We start from the raw sequence: 26585 nt of genomic DNA on the forward strand, positions 1-26585 counted from the left end.
TATTTTGAAGTTATCTTTATCCAGAACTAAGTAGGAAGCTGCTGTATTAGTGAAATAAATCCTCTAGGCTGACTCATAAGGATGATAACAAACCTAATTAAAACACTAAAAGCAGTGAGTTGTTTTTGGTCCTTCAATAAGGGCACCTTCACGATTTAAGCCAACTAGCACACAAAGGAGGAAGTGCGTGCCATTCCTGAAAAATCGGAGCTGCCTCAAACGCTTCGTACACCTGTCGACACAACCATTTACGCACACACCGAAAGACATCGAATGCCCCGCACATGCTCATTCGATCCCCCTCTCAGCAGGTGTCGGCTAAATTCCAGGTGTCCCACATGAACATCTAACGCCGCTCACTGCACACCTGGAAAAAGTGGGGCTATTCACGCACCTGGTACGATAGTAGACAGCAGGCGATGACATTCGACCTGTCTGTGAACACTGTCAAAGTGCAACACGAGTGTGGCCTCACCTGTCAAAACACATGGGTGTAAAGCCTAGGTCCCACCGAATAATGAAGGATGAAGGAGGAGCCACGCAGGGGCGTGTCAGCGATTATTCGAAGAATGACCCACGTTTTCATCTATCACGTATCCGCTATGAAGGTGCATCTGTGTGCCTCTCTGTACCCCACATGCGCCATGTAGCAACCTCTAGTGAGCCACAACCGACCTGTCATTAGAGCCTTGAATGGCTTGCATCAACCACACTAAGCCACGTAGTGCCATGATAGCGCCATGATAACGCCATGTTGGCGCATGTTTAGACATGTGTTTGATCCAAACCTCCAGCCCTCCCACACCTGGTCCCTTTAAAATATGGGTTTGAATTACCAGTGGTGAGCACAGATAACCAAAAAATTAACTTCAATTATCTTTGATAAAAATAAAACGATAAACCACCCAAAAATGTATCGGAAGTTACAGATAACCGATAACTTCCAATATTGTCTCTGGTACATTTGCAACCACTGATAAACTGAATTTGAGTTTTAACAACACAATGGATTCTAATAATATTAAAAGTGACAACATACCCAATCAATAAGGCCACACTTTTGTCTTTGAACATCCTGTTCCTTCTGGCAGCTCTTGTTTACTACACAGCTTCCAGCGCAGAGGCACCCCTTTATCAATCACAGTGCTCCGGTCAGGCAGAGGTCTCGGAAAATAAGCAGTACTGACTTATGGTTATGATTTAGAAATAACATTAATACCGATAGAATAACTCCATTAATGTCAATTCTGTCATTTGTACAAAGTTAAAATGTAACATATATCTTTTAATGTTGAATAATGCAGTAATTCTGAGGTTTTGTAACAAACACAGACAGATCGCAAAGGATTCTGGGTAAAAGTGCCTCTGCTAAACACTGATTGGTTCAGTCATTCATTATGTAAACCAACACGTTAATGTGATGTGTGTCGTGTGTTGGTGTTTACAGATAAATGTGCTTTTGTAAAATATTCCATTTTTTATTTGTAAAAACAGGCATTTTTATGGAGCCCTGGAAGTGTCATCGCAAAATGTTTTGCATGTGGAGAGAATGTGCACTCATTTTATTATATTGTGCCGTGCGCACGTTTGATGATGTTGTAAAACGTGCACTCAATTTTGTCTTGACACATAAATGTTGGTTTTACACTGTGCGTGTTTTGTCCCTTTTTCAGATGATTTTTCATTCGTGCAAGAATTTTTTGGACCGAGTTTCAGGTTAATCGCGCATCCTACATTGTGTAGTGTACATGGAGTAACAAGCTGCATTTAACATCTCACGACCACCTCCTGATCGCCAATCGTATGGTCGAATGAAAATCAAACCTGTTTGATATTATTCTGGTTGGCGGTCATGAGGTTATCCTGCAGCTGAGGGGCTACAAGTGTCCAACCGCTTGTACTGTGCCTGTGCAAACACCGCAGAGCTGTCTTGTAATGTTATTTTTTTGTTATTGTTTTGTTTTGTTTTTAAACTTAATTTGTAAAAAAAAAAAAAAAAAAAAAAAAAAGCCATTTGCAAAGCCAAAAAGTTGATTTGACAACCATCTGATATAACCAGGGTCAAAATAAGTAGAACACTGCCATCTACTGGTGCCCAGATGCTTAGTACTTAGGGCGAATCCTGCCATGAACACTACTGGCCAGTAGATGGCAGTAGAGGCCTGAAAAACTTGCCAAAACAAAATCCCAGATAATCCGTGTCTGCTACATTTAAGATGCGTGGAATTTAACAAACGCAAATACAATAACGTCTATAAACCCAGAAAATATATTCATGAGACTTTTAGGCACTTGGAGTTTAATGCTGCTGTCCGTAGAGCCTGAACAGAGTGTCTGAAATGCATTTGTCCTGTTATGAACATACTCAGATTAGACTATCCTACCCATAATGCACTGCTGGGCACAGCATGTCCACACTAAAACCTTAAAATTAGCACATTACTTTAAAACTAAAACATATATCTGATATTTTCACTTTATAAAATGTCAGACATGACAGTAATTTTAAATAACTTGTCCAAAATTAGTTTGCTTAAAATTTGAACCACAACTTGGGTGATATTGCCAGCATATCAGTATGGTGTTAAAGGAAAAAAAAAAAAAAAAAATATATATATATATATATATATTTTTTTTTTTTTTTTTTTTTGTGAGACCAGTTCTCTTTTGCCTGCAGAGGATAGAGTGATTTCTTATGGAAGCAACTGTCTTTTCTTTGCAGATGGTAGAACTATACATCTGTTAAGAAACTTTTAACCGGTAGGTGCTCAACTGATTTTAAATTTTAAAAGTTTTTGTCACTGTTCATCTTTGTTTACTATCTTATCGGTCTAAAAGTTATCGGACAAAAATGTATCCGATAATCGTCCGATAATGGTTTTTATAGTTATCTAAAAGATAATCCGATAATGAAAACATTATCTTCGATAATGATCTGTTATCAGATTATCGGAACTGTGCCCACCACTGCTGATTACCAACAAGCAAGTCTGCTGTTGAAATCCACAAGTGAAAGGGCTAAGAGTCAAAACAGATCATAAAAAGACACAATATGACCTGGTTTATATTTCACCTTGTGGACCAGTTTTTTTTTTTTTCTTTCTTTCTTAAATACATGCATCTCAGCAAAAAAACCCATATTCATGACCTATGACCTGAAAATAAGTGACACCAGGTTGGGATGTAATAATACCTTGACAGTAACCCTCATCAGTACAACTGGGCTGCATGTTGATGTGTATTTTTTGTGTAATGATGGTGGTCCAAGGGGAACCTAGATGGTTTTGTTGTGTGTACTTATCTGGCTTAATCCCCCACCCTTTCTGTTTATTTATTACCTCCACCAAGAAAGTTGGGTGGAGGTTATGTTTTTGCTTCTTTTTGTTTCTTTGTTCAGTTGTGAACAGCCTGTAACCCACAATTTTTTTTATATATTCTTATGAACTTTTTACAGAGGTTTCATATCCTGATAGGCAAGAAGTGATTCAATTTTCAAGGTCATAGGTCAAATGTCAATGTCAGCAAAAATCTTGAAAAATTCTGATCATTCAGCATTGAACAAATATTCAAAAATTCATATCTCTATCAAAAAAGATTGCATTTGTTTCCTATTTGAGAGTGTTTTGTAGGATGGTATCCTTTATCGACTGACAAAGGCTGATCTTGATCTGATCTGGATTACCGATTTTGTGGCCATTGAAAATCTACTTTAATATATATTTTACATTATGTCTCCAACAAATAGGATTCTCATATTTGAAAGTGAGGTGCAGACTGCGATACACTATCACCTGACAAAGTTTGATCCGGATCTAATTTGGATTGTGGATTTTCTGGATATTTGAATTTAATTAATTTAATATAATTAATTAATTAAATTAATTTAATGTTAATTAAATTTAATCAATTTAATATTTTGCATTATATCTCAATCAAAGTGCCTCAGTCACTCATTTCTGACAATTAGGTGCAAACTGGCACTCTCAATGAATAGTCTAAGGGTCCCGTCACACAGCACACGACGATAGCTGAACAAAGGAAAAAAGTCACAAATCATCAAGAAAAGGTGGACAAATGAACCTGCACTCCTCCGATCACTAAAAAAAAACCCTGTGATTCAAGAGCGCATAAAGGAACGAAACAAAACCGAAACTAACAAAAGAAAAACGAAGCGAACGCCGACCTTGACACTTTAAACAAAATAAAAAAAAAACTTGCAAACATGTACACATTGCGTACAGTTGTTCAAGCCACAAAAGGCTGGAGTGTGCATGTGCACACAGCCGCTCCAGCAACAGGCAACTGAAATGTGCGTAAATAGTTACAGCAGTTGATAAAACGTTCTTGCCACTATTGTTTCTGTGTGACAACATTGCTTTTCACCCCACACATGGACGAGTCACGTTCAGCTCGTCAGATCTTTACTTATTGATCTGTTCAGATATTGATAACGTTCGTGCAACACGTCGGACTTGGGAGCTTGGACAAAGTTGGACGACAGTCAAATGGAGCGCTGACTATGCAAATGATGAGGAACTGTCAAGACAGAAAGCCAACTGGAATACGGACAAAATGAGGTTGTTGTTGGGATTCGCTCACATTTTTCAACAGTTTCAAAATTCTGACGAAGCACCAGCTACAGGAGCTAAGCTGGACGACGATTAAACGATGCCTCTGAAAGTCCAGATTTCTTGTTTTGTTTTGGCTTCAGTGTCCTTCGTTAGTGCCATTTGACCAGGGCTTAAGTTTGATATGCATCTGATCCGTATTGCGGAATTAGCAGATATTTGTTTTTAACATTGAAAAACACTTATATTGCAGCAGATAATAGAATATTTACAGAGGAATCGTTCAAACTGTGAAAAAAGCACCAAATTCAGCACAGATACTCTTATACATTACTTTTTTGAAAAAAAAAAAAGGCCACTTGAATTTTCAATAGGCAGCCAGGTAGGGGTCAATTGAAGAATTTCAATAGGGGTCAAAATTAAAAGATGCTCCACCCATATTAGAATTAGAATTCATCATAGTACAGAAACAGCATTAGTAAAGGTTACAAATGATCTTCTTATGGCCTCAGACAGTGGACTCATCTCCGTGCTTGTTCTGTTAGACCTCAGTGCTGCTTTTGATACTGTTGACCATAAAATTTTATCACAGAGATTAGAGCATGCCATAGGTATTAAAGGCACTGCGCTGCGGTGGTTTGAATCATATTTATCTAATAGATTACAATTTGTTCATGTAAATGGGGAATCTTCTTCACAGACTAAGGTTAATTATGGAGTTCCACAAGGTTCTGTGCTAGGACCAATTTTATTCACTTTATACATGCTTCCCTTAGGCAGTATTATTAGAAAGCATTGCTTAAATTTTCATTGTTACGCAGATGATACCCAGCTTTATCTATCCATGAAGCCAGAGGACACACACCAATTAGCTAAACTGCAGGATTGTCTTACAGACATAAAGACATGGATGACCTCTAATTTCCTGCTTTTAAACTCAGATAAAACTGTAGTTATTGTACTTGGCCCCACAAATCTTAGAAACATGGTGTCTAACCAGATCCTTACTCTGGATGGCATTACCCTGACCTCTAGTAATACTGTGAGAAATCTTGGAGTCATTTTTGTTCAGGATATGTCATTCAAAGCGCATATTAAACAAATATGTAGGACTGCTTTTTTGCATTTACGCAATATCTCTAAAATTAGAAAGGTCTTGTCTCAGAGTCATGCTGAAAAACTAATTCATGCATTTATTTCCTCTAGGCTAGACTATTGTAATTCATTATTATCAGGTTGTCCTAAAAGTTCCCTGAAAAGCCTTCAGTTAATTCAAAATGCTGCAGCTAGAGTACTAACGGGGACTAGAAGGAGAGAGCATATCTCACCCATATTGGCCTCTCTTCATTGGCTTCCTGTTAATTCTAGAATAGAATTTAAAATTCTTCTTCTTACTTATAAGGTTTTGAATAATCAGGTCCCATCTTATCTTAGGGACCTCATAGTACCATATCACCCCAATAGAGCACTTCGCTCTCAGACTGCAGGCTTACTTGTAGTTCCTAGGGTTTGTAAGAGTAGAATGGGAGGCAGAGCCTTCAGCTTTCAGGCTCCTCTCCTGTGGAACCAGCTCCCAATTCAGATCAGGGAGACAGACACCCTCTCTACTTTTAAGATTAGGCTTAAAACTTTCCTTTTTGCTAAAGCTTATAGTTAGGGCTGGATCAGGTGACCCTGAACCATCCCTTAGTTATGCTGCTATAGACGTAGACTGCTGGGGGGTTCCCATGATGCACTGTTTCTTTCTGTTTTTGCTCTGTATGCACCACTCTGCATTTAATCATTAGTGATTGATCTCTGCTCCCCTCCACAGCATGTCTTTTTTCTGGTTCTCTCCCTCAGCCCCAACCAGTCCCAGCAGAAGACTGCATCTCCCTGAGCCTTGTTCTGCTGGAGGTTTCTTCCTGTTAAAAGGGAGTTTTTCCTTCTCACTGTCGCCAAGTGCTTGCTCACAGGGGGTCGTTTTGACGTTTTTTACGTAATTATTGTATGGCCTTGCCTTACAATATAAAGCGCCTTGGGGCAACTGTTTGTTGTGATTTGGCGCTATATAAATAAAATTGATTGAAATTGATTTTAAATTTGTTTTACACATTCTTATTCAACATTTAATTAGTCAGACCTCTGTCATAAAGCTGTGATGTGTGAAAGAGCATTTGCAGATAATCAGCTCATGTTCAGTAGCTCTTGTCACACATGTCAGCGTCAGGCTCCCCACACAAACAGCCTGATTATCTTCCATGCATTTCTTCATTCCCTTGGACCTATGTCAGCAATACAGGCAGCTGGGCACACCATATTTTATTGGCATCAGTTATGACCGTTGGGGTTTTTACGTAATTATTGTATGGCCTTGCCTTACAATATGAAGCGTCTTGGGGCAACTGTTTGTTGTGATTTGGCGCTATATAAATAAAACTGATTGATGGAATTGATTGATATTGGAAATTAGACCACATTATTTGTCTGTTCATAAATATTCCAAAATGTTATAGTTTGGACTGCCTATGACTGGAGCAACTTTAACTTTTGACCCTGTAGAAACTGAAATTGACCTTTGTCACCAATCTTGCTGTTTTTACCCCATAACTCCATAACATTCAACTTTGGTAAAACATGCTAATTATTGGTGAATATATGACATAATTTTGACTGTGTTGAATGTCGATGTCCATTGGATTCTATGACATGCACTTGGTATTTCACATGTTTTAAATTGTTTATGCCAATCCAAATACAAAAAAACAAAAACAAAAAAACTTTTTTTCTAAAATTGTCTTCCTTAAATTCAAACTGAAAGTAAATCACTACAACTTGATATAAATTAATCAAAACTGTAAAAAATGATGATGATGGGTTGCATAAGTAATGGAATGCTTTGGTATAATACCTGTAAATAATCAGTTTTATTCCCAGTTTTTTCAGACAAGTCAGGGGATGGATACAGGAACATTTCCAAGTCACTGAATATGTCTTTGACTTTGTTTACAATTATGGAGAAATGCAAACAGTATGGCACTCTATGGTTAATCTGTATCTATAGTAGGTATTTCTCAAAATTGAGTGACTGTGCAAGAAGGAGAAGAGTGAGGAAAGCCACCAAGACACTCAGACAACCCAGATGAAGATATAAGCTTCTCTGGAGAAATTGTGCATGGCACATGTTTTGCATTCTGTATCCCCAGTTATACAGCTTCATGACAGTGGTACAGAGGAGGATTTTCTTAAAAAGAAGACCTTAAACTTCATCTACAATTTGCCAAAAGGTACATCTGTTAGCAAGTGTAGAATATACATAGACTGGTAAATGTATTTTGCATAGCCGCTCACTTACTTTGTGTGTACTTGCTTTGGATTAATGTGTCTATGAACTAGATGGTGAGTGCATACTTCATCTGGTGTATTTGAGATTACAGCAAAACCCAGACATTCCTAAAATTAATTTAGTAATCTTAAGAAATGAATAATCTGCTCATTTTTTTCCCATTGTACTTTTTTACATTTGGGTGAATGACTACATTTCATGGCATACAGAGTAGGATTAATGGGTGCTTTTGGTGCCTAAAGTCACATTTCCATTCCAGGGCAATAATTCTAATCTAATTGCTTGAATTCACTCAAAGGGGTGGGTCATTGATCAGGAGAGGTCTTATCAAGTGAGTAAGGCTATTGATCTGGACCAGAATATTTCTTTCTAACACTGTTTTGTTGTCGTCACTGTGTGATTTAAGCATGAGAGCATTTGCTCTTCCGTTCTTGCTGACTTTGTGAAGTGAGGCAGGACAAATGCAATGGAGTAAGACTCTGCAATGCTGTTGGTGGTCACATCAATGATTGTTTTCAGGCCTCATTGAGCTGTGTAAAGCCCTAATGTAACAGATGGTTTTCCATTTTCAAGTCATGTCACAGATGTTGTGAGTCACACTGCACTGCCTGTGTTGTTCTTGGACATCCACCACTGACAGTGTCCTTGTTTATGAGTCCAAGCACAACAATGTTGCAAATGCAATTACTGTGATTTGCATCATAATAGCATTGATAAACCAATGAAAATGGCTGATGAATGTCTTTCAGATTGCTAAGTGGTGTCTAACCATAATTTTGTTAATTGTTCTATGTAAATGTGATGTTTTGCTTACCATTGAGCATTTTATGCATCTCAAAATTGTAATACCCTTACTCCCACCCTTTAAACAGTTCTGTAACATTGATTGATTAGGATGTTGTCAACATTTTTGGCTTGCACTTGACATAAAAAAATACATTCCCTCACTAATGATTCAGTGTCTAAATGATCTGGGTCTGGCAGGCAGAAATAAAGTAATGTGCAAAAGTGTGTAAGCCAAATTTCTCAAACTACAGCACACTAAAGGGTATTCAGAAAGCATATAACTCCACCGTGAGTCATTAGTCAAGCATTATCAAGTTTAGATTCTTCCCTTGCTGATCCTTACAGTCCATTAAAAGACCAATACCAACAACACATACAACAATAGTTTAATCACAGAGGTCAAAAGATGTACCCTTTGCTCTCCTGGCTCACAAAGTCAACGTGCAAAATCATACATCTGGGCCCAGTTTCATAAAGCAATCTAATCTTTCAGTCTACTAAACTTACCTAGTTGACTACAGTTAGTCACCAAACATTATCCATCTAATCACAGTTTCACATCGACAGTTATACTTGTAGATTAGCCATCTTATCTTAGTCAGCGGTTTTCACAGGCATAATGGCCTCGTGGGTGCCATTGCCAAGAGACAGCTCCAATGCGCGACAGTTTTGTTTACTTCCGGGTTGGTCGTTGTCATGAACTATGTAGCCTTTGTTTCATTAACTGGCTTTATTAACATTTAACGACCCATACGAACAACAGAATGATGTACTTAGCTCTAACCCCAGCAGTTTCACTCTTTGGTTTCTTCTTCTACACATTCGTCAAGCCATTTTGTGGACACAACATTGCTCAGCATAACAGCAATGCCAGGTGTCTCATGTGAGAACTGTCACAAACACATCATGACAGTCATCTGCTACAGCTGTGGCCAAAAGCAGAGGAAGCTCTCCTTTTGATGGAATTTGAGCAATGTATGGGTGCTCTTGTGTTCCATCAAGTGGTGGTACATGATAGTCACCATTTTTTGAGGAAAAGCCCCTTTCACACGGGCCTACCTAGAGTTGCATTGTACTACATATCTGGTATGCAGGAATGGCTGTGTAAGTTGTGTGTGGGGGGAACTTGCACACAGGAGGTGTCAGGGCATGAGTTGATCTGCTTCTGGGTTTTGATTAGTTTTTATCTGATTGGTTGTTTTTTTTTCTTTTGACTATGTTCTTGGTTGACTTTTCTCTGTGTTGGGTGTTCTGTCTCTCTGGGATGTGGGTGTGTCTCTCTCTCTCTCTCTCCCTCCCTGACCATGCCCTCTTTCTGGTGCCTTCTGTGCACATCTGTCTCTTTGCCACTCATTATCTGGAGATATATATTGCTCATGTTGCTCTGCTTCTTCGCCAGATTGATGCACCCTTTGCCTTCATTCCCGCCTTTGATTCTTGTGTCCATTGTCCTGCCTGCTTCAGAGTGTTAACGACCTCCGGCCTGTTCACTCCGACCTTGTTTAAGTCTGATGTCTATTGTACTTTTGCTGTGTTTTTTGGACTGCCTTTCCATGTACCGACCTGTGCTCTCCACCTCACTAAAGTTTTTCTTTAACCCAAACTGCCTACCTGAGTCTTGCATTGGTATCCAGATAAAACCACCTGTCAGGGGGGAGGAGCTTGGCTCCATGACCCTGTTTTTACAGACTGCCTGGACACGCAGATGGATTTGATACACTGGAAACAGTCAGAATACATTATTTCCAGGACTTAATGGACTTTATTTAACATGCCACAATTGTGAGAGAACTTGAGGAGTTGAAAGCACCGCAGAGCTACAGCCAGCAATTGCTTGTGTGATCCTTCCATGAGTATTGGACGGTGGACATGTCCTCTCTCTGGCAGTCCGTCCGTGAGAAGTTTTACTGGACGTGTCCTCTCTCTGGCGATCGGTCCATAAGCAGGAGTTAATGGACTTTATTTAATGTGCCACAATCGTGAGAGAACTTGAAGTGGTGAAAGCATCACAGAGCTGCAGCCTTCTGTGAATGGACGTGGACATGTTCTTTCTCTGGCGATCCCTCTGTGAGGAGTTGACATGGACATTTCCTTTCGCTGACGACCTGGAGTTAGTGAACGTGGAAGCTTGGCCGGCCTGCCTCTTCTTCTTCCGTGGTTTTGAAGCTTCACTGCCAGCATAGTCCAGGGAGATGAGTAAAATCTAGCAATGCAGGTATGTGCTGATAAAAAACTGGCAAGGATTTTTCGCCAAAAGTCCACGAAAAAAATAAATAAACATGTTTAATTTTTGGCTTCCATTTCATGGACCCGTTTGTGTCCCGTTTTGCCACGTAGGGCTACATAAACTCGGCATAGGGCTGCATAAGCTTAGCATAGTCGGAACGTGGCATTACACAACACTACGTTGGGCCATTGTGAAAGGGGCTTAAGACACTCAAGTTTTGTTAGGTAAAATAAGATTTGCCTCCTCTGTACAAGGCTAAAAACTTTAATCTGGTAATGTGAAACTTTAAACAACTAAGCGCTTTCTGCAATGATTAATGTAAAAAATAGTCAACTAAGTGAGTTTATTTGATGAAACAAGATTAGACTGATTTATGAAACCGGACCTTGGACATTCAAGGCAAGTTAGTAAGTCAGCACTGAAAAGTATGGGGTTATTTTATCTTCAATGGATGATTGGCGATGGAGAACAAACAGCAGTAGTGTTGCTTCCTATCTTAGTGCATGGTTGAAAGATTTTAATATTCATTGACCTGAGGTGATGCCTAGATATTTTTGGTTGTAAGACTCTTCAGAGGATGCTTTGGTACCGTTGGACTGTCTTTGTCTCAAATGAGTGGTTCCATAGGGAGACTCTGATGAGGAATAATATGTATATGTCGTGGACATTTACAAGCGAAGCTCTTCAGCATCTCACCATCTCATTTAGGTCTGTCACACTTTATTTTCAATAAATATGCTGGGAGCATAAGCATGAGGCAAAAATGTCTGCTTCTGTGGGGCTTTTCCCCCTCCAGACCCACCAGCTACAACCCTCTTAACCCTCTGTCACTTTAAAATTTTTCTTTATTTGCATTCTCTCATGCCTGGAAAAAACAGTCCTCATCATCTCATTTAGGTCTACCACACTTTTTTTTCAGTAAATTTGCTGGGAGCATAACCATAGCAAAAATCTTCTGCTTCTGGGGAGGTCGCTCCCCAGGCCTCCCCCCTCCCCACTGCCCTCTTGCCACCATTTTAAGCATTTCCTTTATTTGCATCTTACATGCCTGGAAAACAGTCCTCAGCATGGAATTTAGGTCCTTCAAATTTTTTTTTCAGTAAATGCTTCTGAGGAGCATGGCTAAAAATCTAACCCTAACTCCTCCCCCACCCCAAACTACACACTTCTTAACACCCTGCCAGTTTAAGCATTTTTTTTTTATATTAATGTAAATTCAGATTCTAACTTTTCAAATACTTCACAGTAGGGGTTGCACAATATGGCCAAATTAGCTGAACTTTCAGTTCTTCTTTTAAAGAAAAACCTCCTCTACACTACTCCATTAGGAAGCTGTATTTTATATTTTTAATTAAATGTATACCAAGTTGTAGAGATTTGCTATCAATTTAAGTTTAAGGAAGGTCATTTTAGACATTAGAAAACATCTGTTTACTCATCAATATAACTAGGAGTCTGTGGTTCAGACAATGTGTTCAAATTCAAAACTGGCTCAAACATTTTTCTTCTTCTACTAAGGTGGATTAGAATGTGTTTGCAGAACACAGCACCAACTACTGTGCAAGATGGACCTAGCAGTCAATATGTGTCTGGGTTTCAAAATGCCTCTTTTCAACCAGACATGCTGTGCCGTGACATGTCAATCATCCGGGTGGCACCTGGGGTGTCCGATCAGATTTCAGGGAAATCCATTGCAACCCAGCTACACCCATGCCAGGAAGTCTTTGACATTTTACATTTCCTGTTTCATTGTGAACTCCAAATTTGGCACTTCCTGTTTCAGTGTGAACTTGCCACTAAATCCCCATGAGATTCCATGCGATCTTGTCCTTCAATCCAGGAAGTGTCAATTCAGGAAGTGTTTGACATTTGACATTTCCTGTTTCACTGTGGACTCAAAATTTGGCACTTCCTGTTTAGGACTCCCTGTACCATGATTGAACTTTGTGTCGCATCACTTGTATCACTTGCATGTCATGGGGGCATCAGTTATGACAGTTTGGACATGTGGCATGTTTCCCTGGACATGATCTTGCATGCATACCTCAGTGTTGAGAACTTCAGCAGCTGGAGAAAGACCAAGGGGGCATGCACACATTTCACCTGGTTGTGGCAGTTGGATGGTTACTTTTGAGAGTTGGAGATGGACCCATTGCCTGGTTGTAGGGTTGACATTCATAACAGAGCAGTTCAGTGGTGTGTTGGATGCAGCAATCAACATGTGCAAACAACATGTGCTCCCAGACGTGACTTGATTTGACTTGTATATTCACACCGTTTCGTTAAACCATGTTTTCATATGTCTTGGCACTGTCTATTGTCTATTGATATTGTAATTAACCCTCTGGAATCGAATGATGTGTCACCACATCGAAACTCACATGACCTAACTAAGTGGATGTAACACCCAGTCTGCCACACTCTGAGTCTCCCTTTAAATGCATGTTGGACGTGGAGACTTCAGTCTTTATGGCACTTTGTTAAATTTTGTTAATAGGCCTTGTATAACTTGACTTCTGAGTATTTATTACGCCATGCCTTTCCATTATTATTATTGTCATTTTATGTACACACACGCAGCAAAAAGGATCATTTATTTCTCTACTGCAGCAGCAACAGTGGTGGGAAGAAATATTTTCCACCAATCAGAATTCACTAACCCCACGTGTGTTTGATCACAGCCCACCGACCCCACGTGGTTGTGATTGTGTGTGCATTCTTCATGCATGACACATGCAAATGGAGGTTTTTTTTTTCTTCCTTCTCCCACCTCTGCCCGTAGCAACACAAGTAAAAAAAAAAACCAAAACAAAACACGAATTTCTCTTTATTACGTCATCAAGACTCTGAACCAGACAATGAGGATTCTGATGATGAAAGAGATGATCCCTCTTGTGTTCTGGATGAGCATCCAGTACAGGTGGATCCACCAATGTGTGCACAGAGATCTGAACAGAGGGGCGGAGCACACACTTCTGTTTCCAGATCCAGATCTCTGTTTAGACAAGCAGTGAGCCACACCCCAGCGCTGACTGCTGGAACATGGAGGAGGACGCAGACCCTGCTCCAAGAGTAAGCGGATTTCAGCCTCAGAGAACATCAGGAGTACAGGTTGATACGGTTTCCACCCAAAGTCCAAAATACATTTTTCTATTGTTTATTGCAACTGACACAATTAGAACAATTTGCACCAACACAAATAAAATTGCTGCCAAAAAACAAGGCATACAACTGGACAGACACTGAAATGGAAGATCTCTACAAATTTATGGGCTTCTGATATATATGTCATTGGTGTCACTGCCAAGTCTACAGGACTACTGGAAACAAAATCATATTTTGTCAGTGCTCCTTCCAGCTACAATAATGACAAGAGACAGGTTCAGATAGATGTTTTGGAACATGAGTGATCCAGATGAGGATGTAGAAAATGACAGGAAAAAGGGAATACCAGGCCATGACAAACTGTTTAGAGTCAGGCCTCTTCATGATGACATCCTCACTGCCTACCAGGCTTATTATCGCCTGAGGAGGGAGCTGGCAGTGGATGAAAGGATGGTGGCCACAAAGGCAAAAAACTGGAATAACAAAGTAAATGAAGGGCAAGCCAACAAAATGGGGCATAAAACTTTTTGTGTTGGCTGATTCAAGCCATGGCTACACACTCAAGTTTCTCTTATACACTGGCAAGACTGTGACCACAGAACATGGGCTGTCTTATGATGTGGTTATGAACCTGATTCACCCATCCTCACTTGGTACTGAGTACCACAGTTACATGGACAATTTTTATACCAGTCCCAAAATTGTTGGACCTGGCCAAAATTAAGTTTGGCACATGTGGGACATATAGGGAGAACAGAAGAGGATGCCTCAGTGGGAGGGCAAATGCGCTCACAAAGAAATGTGCAAGAGGATGTATAAGATGGATAAGAGAGGGGCCTCTGGTGTTCGTAAGTGGATGGACACACGAAAGGTGCTCCACCATCCATCATGAGTTTCCGGGTAAAACAGTGCAGAGAATGGTGAAGGATGGGGAGGATAGATGCTGGATGGTGAAAGACATTCCCTGTCCTACCCCACTGTTGGCCAACAATAAAAACATGGGTGGAGTCGACCTACCTGACCAGCTGATTCAATATTATTCCACCCATCGAAAAACTGTGCGCTGATACTGGACAGTGTTGCTGCACTTCCTTGACATTGCAACCATAAATGCATTCATCTTGCACTGTGAAATCAGCAGTATCAAGCAAGTTCAGCCCATGACACACAAAGACGTTATTGTGGAGCTGGTGTGTCAGCTGTGTGGCACGGACAAGACAGGTGTCCCACAGAGCAGGAGCCAGATCCACATTCCTGTGCCCATTATGACAGGCACAGATCCTGGCCAAAAAGCCATCAAAGGCAGATTCAGATGCCAACGCTGCTATCAAGTGGACAACAAGAGGAGTGACACAACATGGAAGTGTGATGTGCCCCTCTGTGTTGTGCTGGACAGGAATTGCTTTTTGAGTGGAACAAATAATTTTTGTTGCATCTTATTTGACATCTGATATGTAAATAGTTTAGCATTAGCATTTCCTGCACTACATTTGTACATATGTTTTTGAAATGTACAGTTTATATTTACATTCTAAATCTTATTGTGACATTTGACTGTTTTGTAAATAAATGTACAAAAGAACACCTGAAGCATTTCCTACATTCATGTAAATAGTTGTATATAAATTTGTTTTGTTTTTTGCTACATTTGTACATATGTTTTTGAAATTTACAATTTATATTTACGTACATTATAAGTTAGAAAAATGGTTCATGAAACAAGTTTGTGGTTTTCACAGTCAAAAGTTTTTTTTTTGTACTCAGATTTTATGTTTTGTGTGATTTTAGGTTCACTGTGTTAATACAGTATGTCAGAATGAAAGAAAAACTGTAAAGTCACACAGGTGAGGTTGTGCTGAAAAAAATCAAATCAAATCAATTTTATTTATATAGCGCCAAATCACAACAACAGTTACCCCAAGCCATTTATATTGCAAGGCAAAAGCTATACAATAATTACAGAAAAACCCCAACGGTCAAAACGACCCCCTATGAGCAAACACTTGGCGACAGTGGGAAGGAAGAACTCCATTTTAACAGGAAGAAACCTCCAGCAGAACCAGGCTCAGGGAGGGGCAGTCTTCTGCTGGGACTGGTTGGAGCTGAGGGGAGATAATCAGGAAAAAGACATGCTGTGGAAGACAGCAGAGATCAATCACTAATGGTTAAATGCAGAGTGGTGCATACAGAGCAAAAAGAGAAAGAAACACTCAGTGCATCATGGGAACCCCCCAGCAGTCTAAGTCTATAGCAGCATAACTAAGGGATGGTTCAGGGTCACCTGATCCAGCCCTAACTATAAGCTTTAGCAAAAAGGAAAGTTTTAAGCCTAATCTTAAAAGTAGAGAGGGTGTCTGTCTCCCTGATCTGAATTGGGAGCTGGTTCCACAGGAGAGGAGCCTGAAAGCTGAAGGCTCTGCCTCCCATTCTACTCTTAAAAACCCTAGGAACTACAAGTAACCCTGCAGTCTGAGAGCGAAGTGCTCTATTTGGGTGATATGGTACTAAGAGGTCCCTAAGATAAGATGGGACCTGATTATTCTAAACCTTATAAGTAAGACGAAGAATTTTAAATTCTATTCTAGAATTAACAGGAAGCCAATGAAGAGAGGCCAATATGGGTGAAATATGCTCTCTCCTTCTAGTCCCCGTCAGTACTCTAGCTGCAGCATTTTGAATTAACTGAAGGTTTTTCAGGGAACTTTTAGGACAACCTGATAATAATGAATTACAATAGTCCAGCCTTGAGGAAATAAATGCATGAATTAGTTTTTCAGCATCACTCTGAGACAAGACTTTTCTAATTTTAGAGATATTGTGCAAATGTAAAAAAGCAGTCCTACATATTTGCTTAAAATGCACATTGAAGGACATATCCTGATCAAAAATGACTCCAAGATTTCTCACAGTATTACTAGAGGTCAGGGTAATGCCATCCAGAGTAAGGATCTGGTTAGACACCATGTTTCTAAGATTTGTGGGGACAAGTACAATAACTTCAGTTTTATCTGAATTTAAAAGCAGGAAATTAGAGGTCATCCATGTCTTTATGTCTGTAAGACATTCCTGCAGTTTAACTAATTGGTGTGTGTCCTCTGGCTTCATGGATAGATAAAGCTGGGTATCATCTGCGTAACAGTTAAAATTTAAGCAATGCTTTCTAATAATACTGCCTAAGGGAAGCATGTATAAAGTGAATAAAATTGGTCCTAGCACAGAACCTTGTGGAACTCCATAATTAACCTTAGTCTGTGAACAAATTGTAATCTATTAGATAAATATGATTCAAACCACCGCAGCGCAGTGCCTTTAATACCTATGGCATGCTCTAATCTCTGTAATAAAATTTTATGGTCAACAGTATCAAAAGCAAAAATGTCACCAAACAAGGCAAAGTAAACACTTTATGAAGGTAAATTATAATGGTAACACCAAAAGTAGTCAAAAACGGCCAAATATACCCTGGGCTGCAGTGGGTTAAGACTTGGCAGCCAGCCAGTATAATGTTGTATAGCCCAAGTCCCTGTTCATGGTCAGAACCTTTGCCCACATTCAGTGCTAGTACAAAAACCTCACTTTTTGTTCTTTTTTTTTGTTTTGTTTTGTTTTTTTGTCATTTTTCCCACTAGGACTCACACTTGGGTAACAATGTTTGCAAAAATAAATGAATAAAATAAACTACAATCATTTGTTTTCTTTGATGTGTGTTGCATATGTGCCTCAGCTTGGTGGTTGTTAGGTAAGTACACATGACTGTGATTCATTTAGGAATAGTACTTATTTATTGAAAATTGAAGAAGCGTTATTGGCTTAATACAATTTGAATATTTCATAACTGATTTTCTATTGATATTAGATTTTCATCAAATTAGAAACTGTGTGACTTTCCTAAGGGCCCCTTCACACATAGTGTGAATAAGTACAACTCAGGGCGACTCATGGCAAAACAACTTGTATGAGCGAACCACGAAGCATCGCACTGACGGGCAGGTGTGCATGATCCTGGTGTGACTGTTCCTGCATGCAATGGTGTCTTTCGAGCAGGAAAGGGTCCTATGATCGCCTGCTGTGTGTTATGATGAGACTGTGTTCCATGGGACGAGCTGCACCACATTGCGCCGCTGATGTGGAATAAATAAAAAAAGAAAACCAGCTGGTACTTGTGGAACCACATTGCGCCGCTGCTGTGGAATAAATAAAAAATACATGCCACCCACAGGATTCATACCTGCACTTTACTGATTCCTCTTATCAAGTACGATCTGCCTGTTCCTCTGTAGATGACCCATGGTCACAGATGTACAGTCATGAAATTACATGAATGAGACGCGGGGCACTCTGATCATGTCCACATCTGCTGGCGCGTGTCCTGCCATCCCCGCGCATGTATCCTGCCCGACACGCATGTCTTGTGGACGGCGCGCCAAAGGACTGACACCGCGTCATGTGGAACACAGCTCACATGGGTGATGTGACAGTCAGATCGCCCGCTGTGTGTTATGATCTGACAATCTGTTTCAACCTGGGGGCAGCCTGTTAATGTGCATCCTGTGCACGTGCTCGCTCACTGCAGCCCATCACCACAGCGATATATGTTTTTATCTATATCCACCGTGAGGACAGCAAGCAGACACACGTGCATCACAGTGGGCAGTTGTTAGTTCATGTCCATCCAAACACAGTACGCATTGTCCATCCATGACGTCCAGATCCACAGATCTCTGCAGCCACCCTTGTCAGCGGCCACACTTCCTGTCAGTTTAGCACACACACCAACTCACTGTGTCTGTTTGCAAAGCCACACTGCTGGAGCACTGAGACAAATTTCACATCCAGCCTGACAGTGATTGCCTGCAGACTGTTGTCATGTTAACAGTGTGACTGGCCACACATGTTCAAAGTGCCATGCGAGCGGTGTTCCATGTGCGTGCATGTCACCTGGAGTGTTCGATGGTTTTGCACAACACACACTCTGTCTTTCAGCCGCTGGTGTGTGCAAATAGTGTAGCAACAGGTGTATGAGGCGTTGGATGCAGCTACAATATTACACGTTTTGCATACAGTTCCTGCTTCATGTGCACTTAATGTGCAGTTTGATCAAATTCCACTATGTGTGAAGGGGCACTAAGAAAGCAATGGGTATTTGCCCAAAGTCTTGCTTCATATTCTCTTTAAATTTCCATAGTGTGTTTTTAAAAGAAAATCTCACCACATTGCAAACTAACTGCTGCTTTTGGGTTTCTGCAGGATCCTTTTCTGGACTGACTGGGATGCCACGTTTCCACGTATTGAGGCTGCATCGATGAGTGGAGGAGGTAGACACATTGTGTTTAAGGATATGGAGATAGGAGCATGGCCTAATGGTCTGACACTGGATCATCTGGAAAAGAGGATTATTTGGACAGATGCACGGTACATCACTGGAGATTCTCATTCACACATTTACATTCAAGCATGAAATATGCTGAGGTTTCACCAGGTTGTGTCTGTCCTGCCACAGAATTTTTCTTCTCTCCCTTTTTGTCATTAAATAATACATGACATGCAGTACTTAGAGATTTTAGCATACTGGCCACATTTGTTTTCAGTGGGTCTTGAAGAATCTAATAGTCCCATTAGTGGGCTCTATCACTGCATTTTCACAACAGTTTAAACTTTGAAATAGTTGTTTTTGTTGATGTCTTTTTCTCAGATCTGATGCCATTTTCTCTGCACTCTATGACGGTAGTGGAGTCATTGAAATCCTCCGGGGTCATGAATACCTTTCCCATCCCTTTGCCGTGTCTCTCTTTGGTGGGAATGTCTACTGGACAGACTGGAGGACAAACACATTAGCCAGAGCCAACAAGTGGACTGGGCAGAATGTAACAGTCATTCAGAAGACAAGTGCTCAACCTTTTGATCTACAGGTCTTCCACCCCAGCAGGCAACCACAAGGTGGGAACCCTCTTCCAAGAAAACAAATATAGGTTAAATATGTCTGCAACAAGGAATCCTTACAATTGCAGTACTGCACCAAAACCAACTATAATGAAGCAGAGGTCTGAGCAGAGAACCGCATTTCAATACTTCATCTATGTCATTCTACCATTAAGACTCAGGAAATTAGAAACAGTAAAAGATTTAATTCACAGAGATATTGCACATAATGCTTTGAGGGAGGACTTCATCACAACAGTGAAGGGGTACATTGATCTCAAATTGTGTCAATGGAAGAAGGCAGGGTGGAATCTACTCCAGGTGTCAGACAGGGGCCAACTGATGGTGGTGGGGTGGAGGAGGTAGCACTTCAGGTGAGCGAGTGCAAACAGCAGAGAGGTGAGTTTGAGCTGACATTTGGAAATAATGTGTATTAGGTGTGTCATGGTACAAAAAAGTCATGGTTTGGTCCACACCGTGGTTTAGACATCAAGGTTTGGATGAGTTTGTTTTTGAAAATTTGTCAATTTTTTTATGAAGTAGCTGTCCTCTGTGAGGAGTAAATCTGCTGCCAGTCATGTTAGCACTGTGAGACAAAGTGTACAGTGTGCTCCAAAAAGACTTATGTACATCTGAGATGCAAGTCTAGATCTGATGTTTTAGTGAAGGAAAATCCTCCTCTATACCACTTCTCAAAGAGAAGCAGATAATGTCTTCTGGGTTGTCTGAGTGTCTTGATGGCTTTGCTCACTTCTTACACAGTCACTCAGTTTTTGAGCACTGTCTACTTCATACAGTTTAACTATAGATTGCCATACTGTTTGTATTTCTTCATAACTGATGTAAATAAAGTCCAAGACATATTCAGTGACAATGTTCATGTATCCATCCCTTGACTTGTCTGAAGAAAACTGGCAATATAACTGATTAATTACATGTATTATACCAAAGTGTTCCATTACTTATACAACCCATCATAATGGCTTTTAGATTTTTAATTAACTAATATCAAGTTGGCAGCACGGTGGCTTAGTGGTTAGCACTGTTGCCTCACAGTGAGAAGGTCATGGGTTTGATTCCCACCTGTGGCCTTTCTGTGTGGAGTTTGCATGTTCTCCCCGTGTTTGCGTGGGTTTCCTCTGCGTACTCTGATTTCCTCCCACATCCAAAGACATGCGGGTTAAGTGGATTGGTATCTTTAAATTGTCCATAGGTGTGCGAGTGGGTGTGAATGTGTTTGTTTGTCTGTTTGTGGCCCTGCGACAGACTGGCGTCTTGTCCTGGGTGTACCCCGCCTCACGCTCTATGACTGCTGGGATAGGCTCCAGCCCCCCGTGACCCTTGATTGGACTAAGCAGTTGCAGATGAGTGTGTGAGAGTGTGTGTGTAATATCAAGTTGTAGAGTTTTGCTTTCAGTTTGAGTGTAAGGAAGATAGTTTTAGAAATTATATATATATATATATATATATATATATATATATATATATATATATATATATATATATATATATATATATATATATATATATATATTGCATTTTTTGTATATGTAGTAGTTCTACAGGGAGAACCAGTTGCAAAATTTGAATAAACTGTGCTTTAAAAAATAAAGCACCTTCAGATGAAGGAAGAACAGCATGGACACTGTAATTTAAGCTTTTGCCTTCATTTGGCTTGGATAATATTTTTTCCCCTGCATGCTTACAAAAAGCTTGTGTCTAAATGACAAAAAAAATAAAAAATACCCAAAATTAGCTAATTTGAGTTAATGATACCTCTGGCTTTGTTTTTCCAAATTAAAGTCCTTTTATCGTTGAAACTGACTAAAGTGTGCTGCAGAATGAAAACCACAAGCCACATCTGTCAGAATGAATGCAAATTCAAAGACTCCATAGCTGATAATCAAATGATTTTGTAATAAGAAGAGGCTTGTGATGGCGGCAGGTATATGAAATTGTTCTGCAGCTGTCTTTATGATGCTTTATTAACCTTGAAGATAATGTCATTGGAATCAGATTTTGTCATTGCAGGGAAAGTCATCAAAACATGAAAGAATAAGCCAAATTGCAGACCACAACAGATCCAAACGTGAGATCCTCGCTGACAGAAGGCCTGCATACAAATGCCAACTTGTATTTGTTATGCAGATTAGTTTTAATTATCTTTTTTGTGAATTATTTGAAAACAAGTAAAATCTGTAAATCCAATCTGTCAATATAAATCACTGAATTATAGAACATTTTGGCCGTGTGTGCCTGGAGCAGCTGACTGATGGATCCATCACCATTATGAATGCCTTTTTCAACGTTGCCAATTTCTCAAATTTACCCTTTTCAGCTCCCACAGATGTAATCCACCATGACTAAACAGGCATTATTATGGTGGTAATCAGGTTTGCATCTATTCAGTGCTTCCAAAGCTTCTCCAGTGTGTCAGGAGTTAATTTGCTTGTTTCCTTCCCATATCTGCATTCTCATGACTGTTTGCCACAGATAAGTGTGGGCAAATGGAGCTGCTTTTCTAAAGAAGACAGTAAGCATACCTAATCCTGTTTTAAAGGCCTGAACCGGGGAGGGGGGACCGGCTATTATTCACTCCAATCAGAACCAAACTCTGGAGATTCTCATGCTTCGCAATGCCTTGCTGATGTGTACGGGAGAGGACAAAAAAGGAAATCTGAATGGCAACATGCAGCTTGTCTCGGGAGCTATTCACTGGGTGCCATTCTGGTGCTTCACTGAAGGCATGGAAAGCCTGTAAATGCATTATGGATGGTTTAAAAGGCAAGACGGTATTTTATTTATTATAAAAAAAGAAAAAGAAACAAAAAATGTTTCACTTTCTCTCTTTAACTTCCAACACATTTGTGTTTCAGGGTGACTTGCCAATGTGTTGTTGATAAAGCCCAGGAAATGAACTTGAACTTGTTTCACAGGAATCATTAAGAATAGATTTAGAAATAATGTGTTGTAGGCATGAAAAGAAATGTTTGAATAGAATGTGGCATTCATTAATGCTGAATGATGTCTCATGCACTAAGACAGACGTTAAATATATTTTGATTGTAAGATCACTGCTAAAGAAAGGAGAATCAAAGCTCCATACAGTGTGCAATATACATTTGTGCTGAAACATTTACACACCCTGGCAGAATTTTAGATTATTTGGCCATTTTTCAGAGAATATGAATGATAACATGTTTTTTTTTTTTTAACTCATGGTTAGTGGTTGTGTGAAGCCATTTATTAACAACTGTGTTTACTCTTTTTAAACCATAATGACAACAGAAACTAACCAGTGACCCTGATCAAAAGGTTTTTTTGTTTTTTTTTCACCTGATAACATGCACACAAGTTGACACAAACGGGCTTGGATGGCTACAAAAGGTAACCATCCTCACCTGTGATCTGTTTTCTTATCATCTGTGTCTGTGTATAAAAAATCAGTGAGTTTTTGGGCTCCTGACAGACCCTTGCATCTTTCATCCAGTGTTACATTGACATTTCTGGTTTCTGAGTAATAGGGGAAGCAAAATAATTGTCAAAGAAAATGTAGTTGAACTGTATAAAACAGGAAAGGGATATGAAAAGATATCCATGGGACTGAGCATGCCAATCAGCAATGTTCAGACTCTAATTAGGAAGTGGAAAATGAGGGATTTTGTTGGAACCAAACCACTTAGAACCACTTTGCTTTGAAGGTCCCAATGAGCTCAGTGGCCATCATCATCCATAAATGGAAGAAGTTTAGATCCACCAGGACTCTTCCTAGAGCTGGCTGCCCATCTAAACTGAGCGATTGGGGGAGAAGGGCCTTAGTCATGGAGGTGACCAAGAACCCGATGGTCACTCTGTCAGAGCTCTGGCATTCCTCTGTAGAGAGAGGAGAACCTTCCAGAAGGACAACCGTATCTGCAGCAATCTACCTATCAGGCCTGTATGCTAGAGTGGCCAGTTGGAAGCCACTTTTTAATAAAGGCACATGGCAGCCCACATGGAGTTTGCCAAAAGGCACCTGAAGGACTCTCAGACCATGAGAAACAAAATTCTCTGGTCTGATGAGACAAAGATTGAATGCTTTAGTGTAAATACTAGGCATCATGTTTGGAGGAAATATAGGCACCATATCTGCAGTGAAGCATGTTGGTGGCAGCATTATGCTGTGGGAATGGTTTCCAGCAGCAGGAACTGGAAGACGAGTCAGGATTAAGGGAAAGATGAATGCAGTAATGTTCAGCGACATCCTGGATGAAAACCTGCACCAGAGCGCTCCTGACCTCAGACTGGAGCAGGGCACCAGAACAATGACCCTAAGCACACAGCAAAGGTGTCAAAGCAGTGGCTTCAGGACAACTCTGTCAGTGTCCTTGAGTGGCCCAGCCACAGCCAAGACCTAAATCTGATTGAACATCTCTGGAGAGATCTGAAAATGGCTGTGCACCAACACTCCTCATCTAACCTGATGGAGCTTGAGAAGTGCTGTAAAGATGAATGGGCAAAACTGCTCAAAGATAGGTGTGTCAAGCTTGTGGCATCATATTCAAGAAGACTTGAGGCTGTAATTGCTGCCAAAGGTGCACGAACAAAGGGTGTGAGTCCTTACATGTGATTTCTTAGTTTTTTTATTTTTAATAAATTTGCACAAATTAAAAGCAAAAACTTTTTTCATGTTTTTATGTCATTATGGGGTGTTGTAAGTAGAGGTTTGATGGAAAAAAAAAATAATAATAATTTACTCCATTTGAAATAAGGCCAAAAATGTGGAAGCACTGTGAATACTTTCCTGATGCACTGTATATCTGTGTTCTGTGCAAGCTTTGCAAGACATTTTTTAAGCAACTACCTGTTGTTGAATTGATACAGGTCTTATAGCAATTAACAATTAAGTTGAAAATTCAGCAATACAAATGTAAACATGAAAAAGACGATAAAGTAAAATGCGGCAATGGCTGACTGTCCAGCAATTTCTCCAACCTCCCAAAGCCTGAAGGCACCTAAATAAATCAGGATAGCATTAGGATGCAAATGGGGAGGTCTGGGCAGAGTCATCATCTCACGTGGGACGGCATCAAGATGGCACCTGTGTATGGCCACGCCACTGCTCGTCTGCTTTTTTGCCCATTTCTTGTGTTAATCTTGACACTGTATGCCATTCTGCTCGCCCTCGTTCCCTGTGATTGTGCCTATGCCATCCGGGTTTATGATCGAAATGCTCTTTTTAACATCAAAGAGTCAATGGAGCGCAGATACAACACCTCGGAAAGCTACAAACAAACTTTCTCCCCTCCATTCAGGTGCTGGCTTACTTCCTCAGAATAGCTGTTTCTGTTGAGGTCTCCAGGTGGTCCTGGAAAGAGGGCCAAGAGACGAGGCTGCAGGGCTGGGGTCCAGGTTAAGCTCAGGAGTGGTGCGCGTTTGGCCTGCTTCTCTCGCTTTCATCGAGGCCACAGGTGGCTGTGTATTGTTCCTCTCCGAGGTTGCGCAGATAATGTCGCGACTCCACCGCTGCCGTTTCCCAGGGCCAATAACATAGCCCTGCAACAGCGCTGGAGGCAGGGTGAACTTACTACTCGGCGACAAGATCCTTCCAGGTCTCCGACGCCGGCACCAACAACAGAGCAACAGCTGACCTGGCGTAACAGCTGGGCGTCACGTGACCGTGGGAACTGGCTGCGACCAATCCCACTGTGCTCTACCGAGCCGGAGCCAACACCAACATCTTGTCGAATGTGTTTGCTAAACGCACGCTCAATCACAAATAAAACTTTCTCTCTTAATGAGCTCTTCACCAGGGAAAGGCTGGATTTTATGTTCCTTACAGAGACTTGGCAGAAAGATGGAGAAGTCTTTCACCTGAATGAACTGTGCCCTGTGGGCTGCAGTGCTCTTGGTAAGCCCCGCCCCGGTCGAAGAGGCAGAGGTCTAGCTGCTGTGTTTCAGGACAGATACACATGCAGAATAATTGACTGTGAACAATTCCCCTCGTTTGAATCACAAATGATTAAGGTCGGCTCCTCAAGCAGTTTTTATGTAATTTTAATTTATCGTCCCCCTGGTTTTGCAGGCACTTTTATTACAGAGTTTAACAGCTTTTTATCATCTCTTATTAAACTCGAGAGACTTTTAGTTCTTGGTTATTTTAACCTGCACTTTGAAGACACTTTGTCTACCCCAGCAGTGGAATTTTTAAAGACTATGGAAATCCATGATTTTAGACATGTATTAGGCCCCACCCACTTAAAGGGACATACACTCGATCAAGTGTCCTCACTAGGCCTACACGTCACAAACGTATGTGTTGAGGATGTCCACCTGAGTGATCATAGTGGCATTTTCTTTGATCTTTCTGTTCTTTCTGTGCCTCGACCTGTCTGTAAACTGGCCGAACGAAGGATCATCACAGAGACAACAGCAAGCAGATTCTGTGCCTTGTTCGATTATTACGTTTTTGAACACTGCACAGATGTGGACAGCTTTTTGAACTGTTTTAATTGTCATTGTGCTACAATCTTGGACAAAGTTGCTCCTTTCCAGACAATCTGTGCCACCCATGAACACACCTGCCCTTGGATAAATGACAGCATCCGGAGTTTAAGAAGGACGTGCCGTAAAACTGAACGGCTGTGGAAATCCACTCAGCTCCAGGTCCATAGGT

At 40.5% G+C, this 26585-nt stretch overlaps 1 protein-coding gene across 1 annotated transcript in view; it reads left to right on the forward strand.

Annotated features, from left to right (window-relative positions):
- The window catches only part of lrp1bb (low density lipoprotein receptor-related protein 1Bb), a 1555752-nt gene that overhangs the window by 841742 nt on the left and 687425 nt on the right, over positions 1–26585 (forward strand). Inside the window, exons 26-27 of the mRNA XM_034186395.1 lie at positions 19259–19423; positions 19704–19948. Coding sequence (XP_034042286.1) covers positions 19259–19423; positions 19704–19948 — 410 coding nt within the window. The remainder of the gene's footprint in view (positions 1–19258; positions 19424–19703; positions 19949–26585) is intronic.

This window comes from Thalassophryne amazonica, chromosome 14, assembly GCF_902500255.1.
Source record: "Thalassophryne amazonica chromosome 14, fThaAma1.1, whole genome shotgun sequence".
NCBI lineage: Eukaryota > Metazoa > Chordata > Actinopteri > Batrachoidiformes > Batrachoididae > Thalassophryne > Thalassophryne amazonica.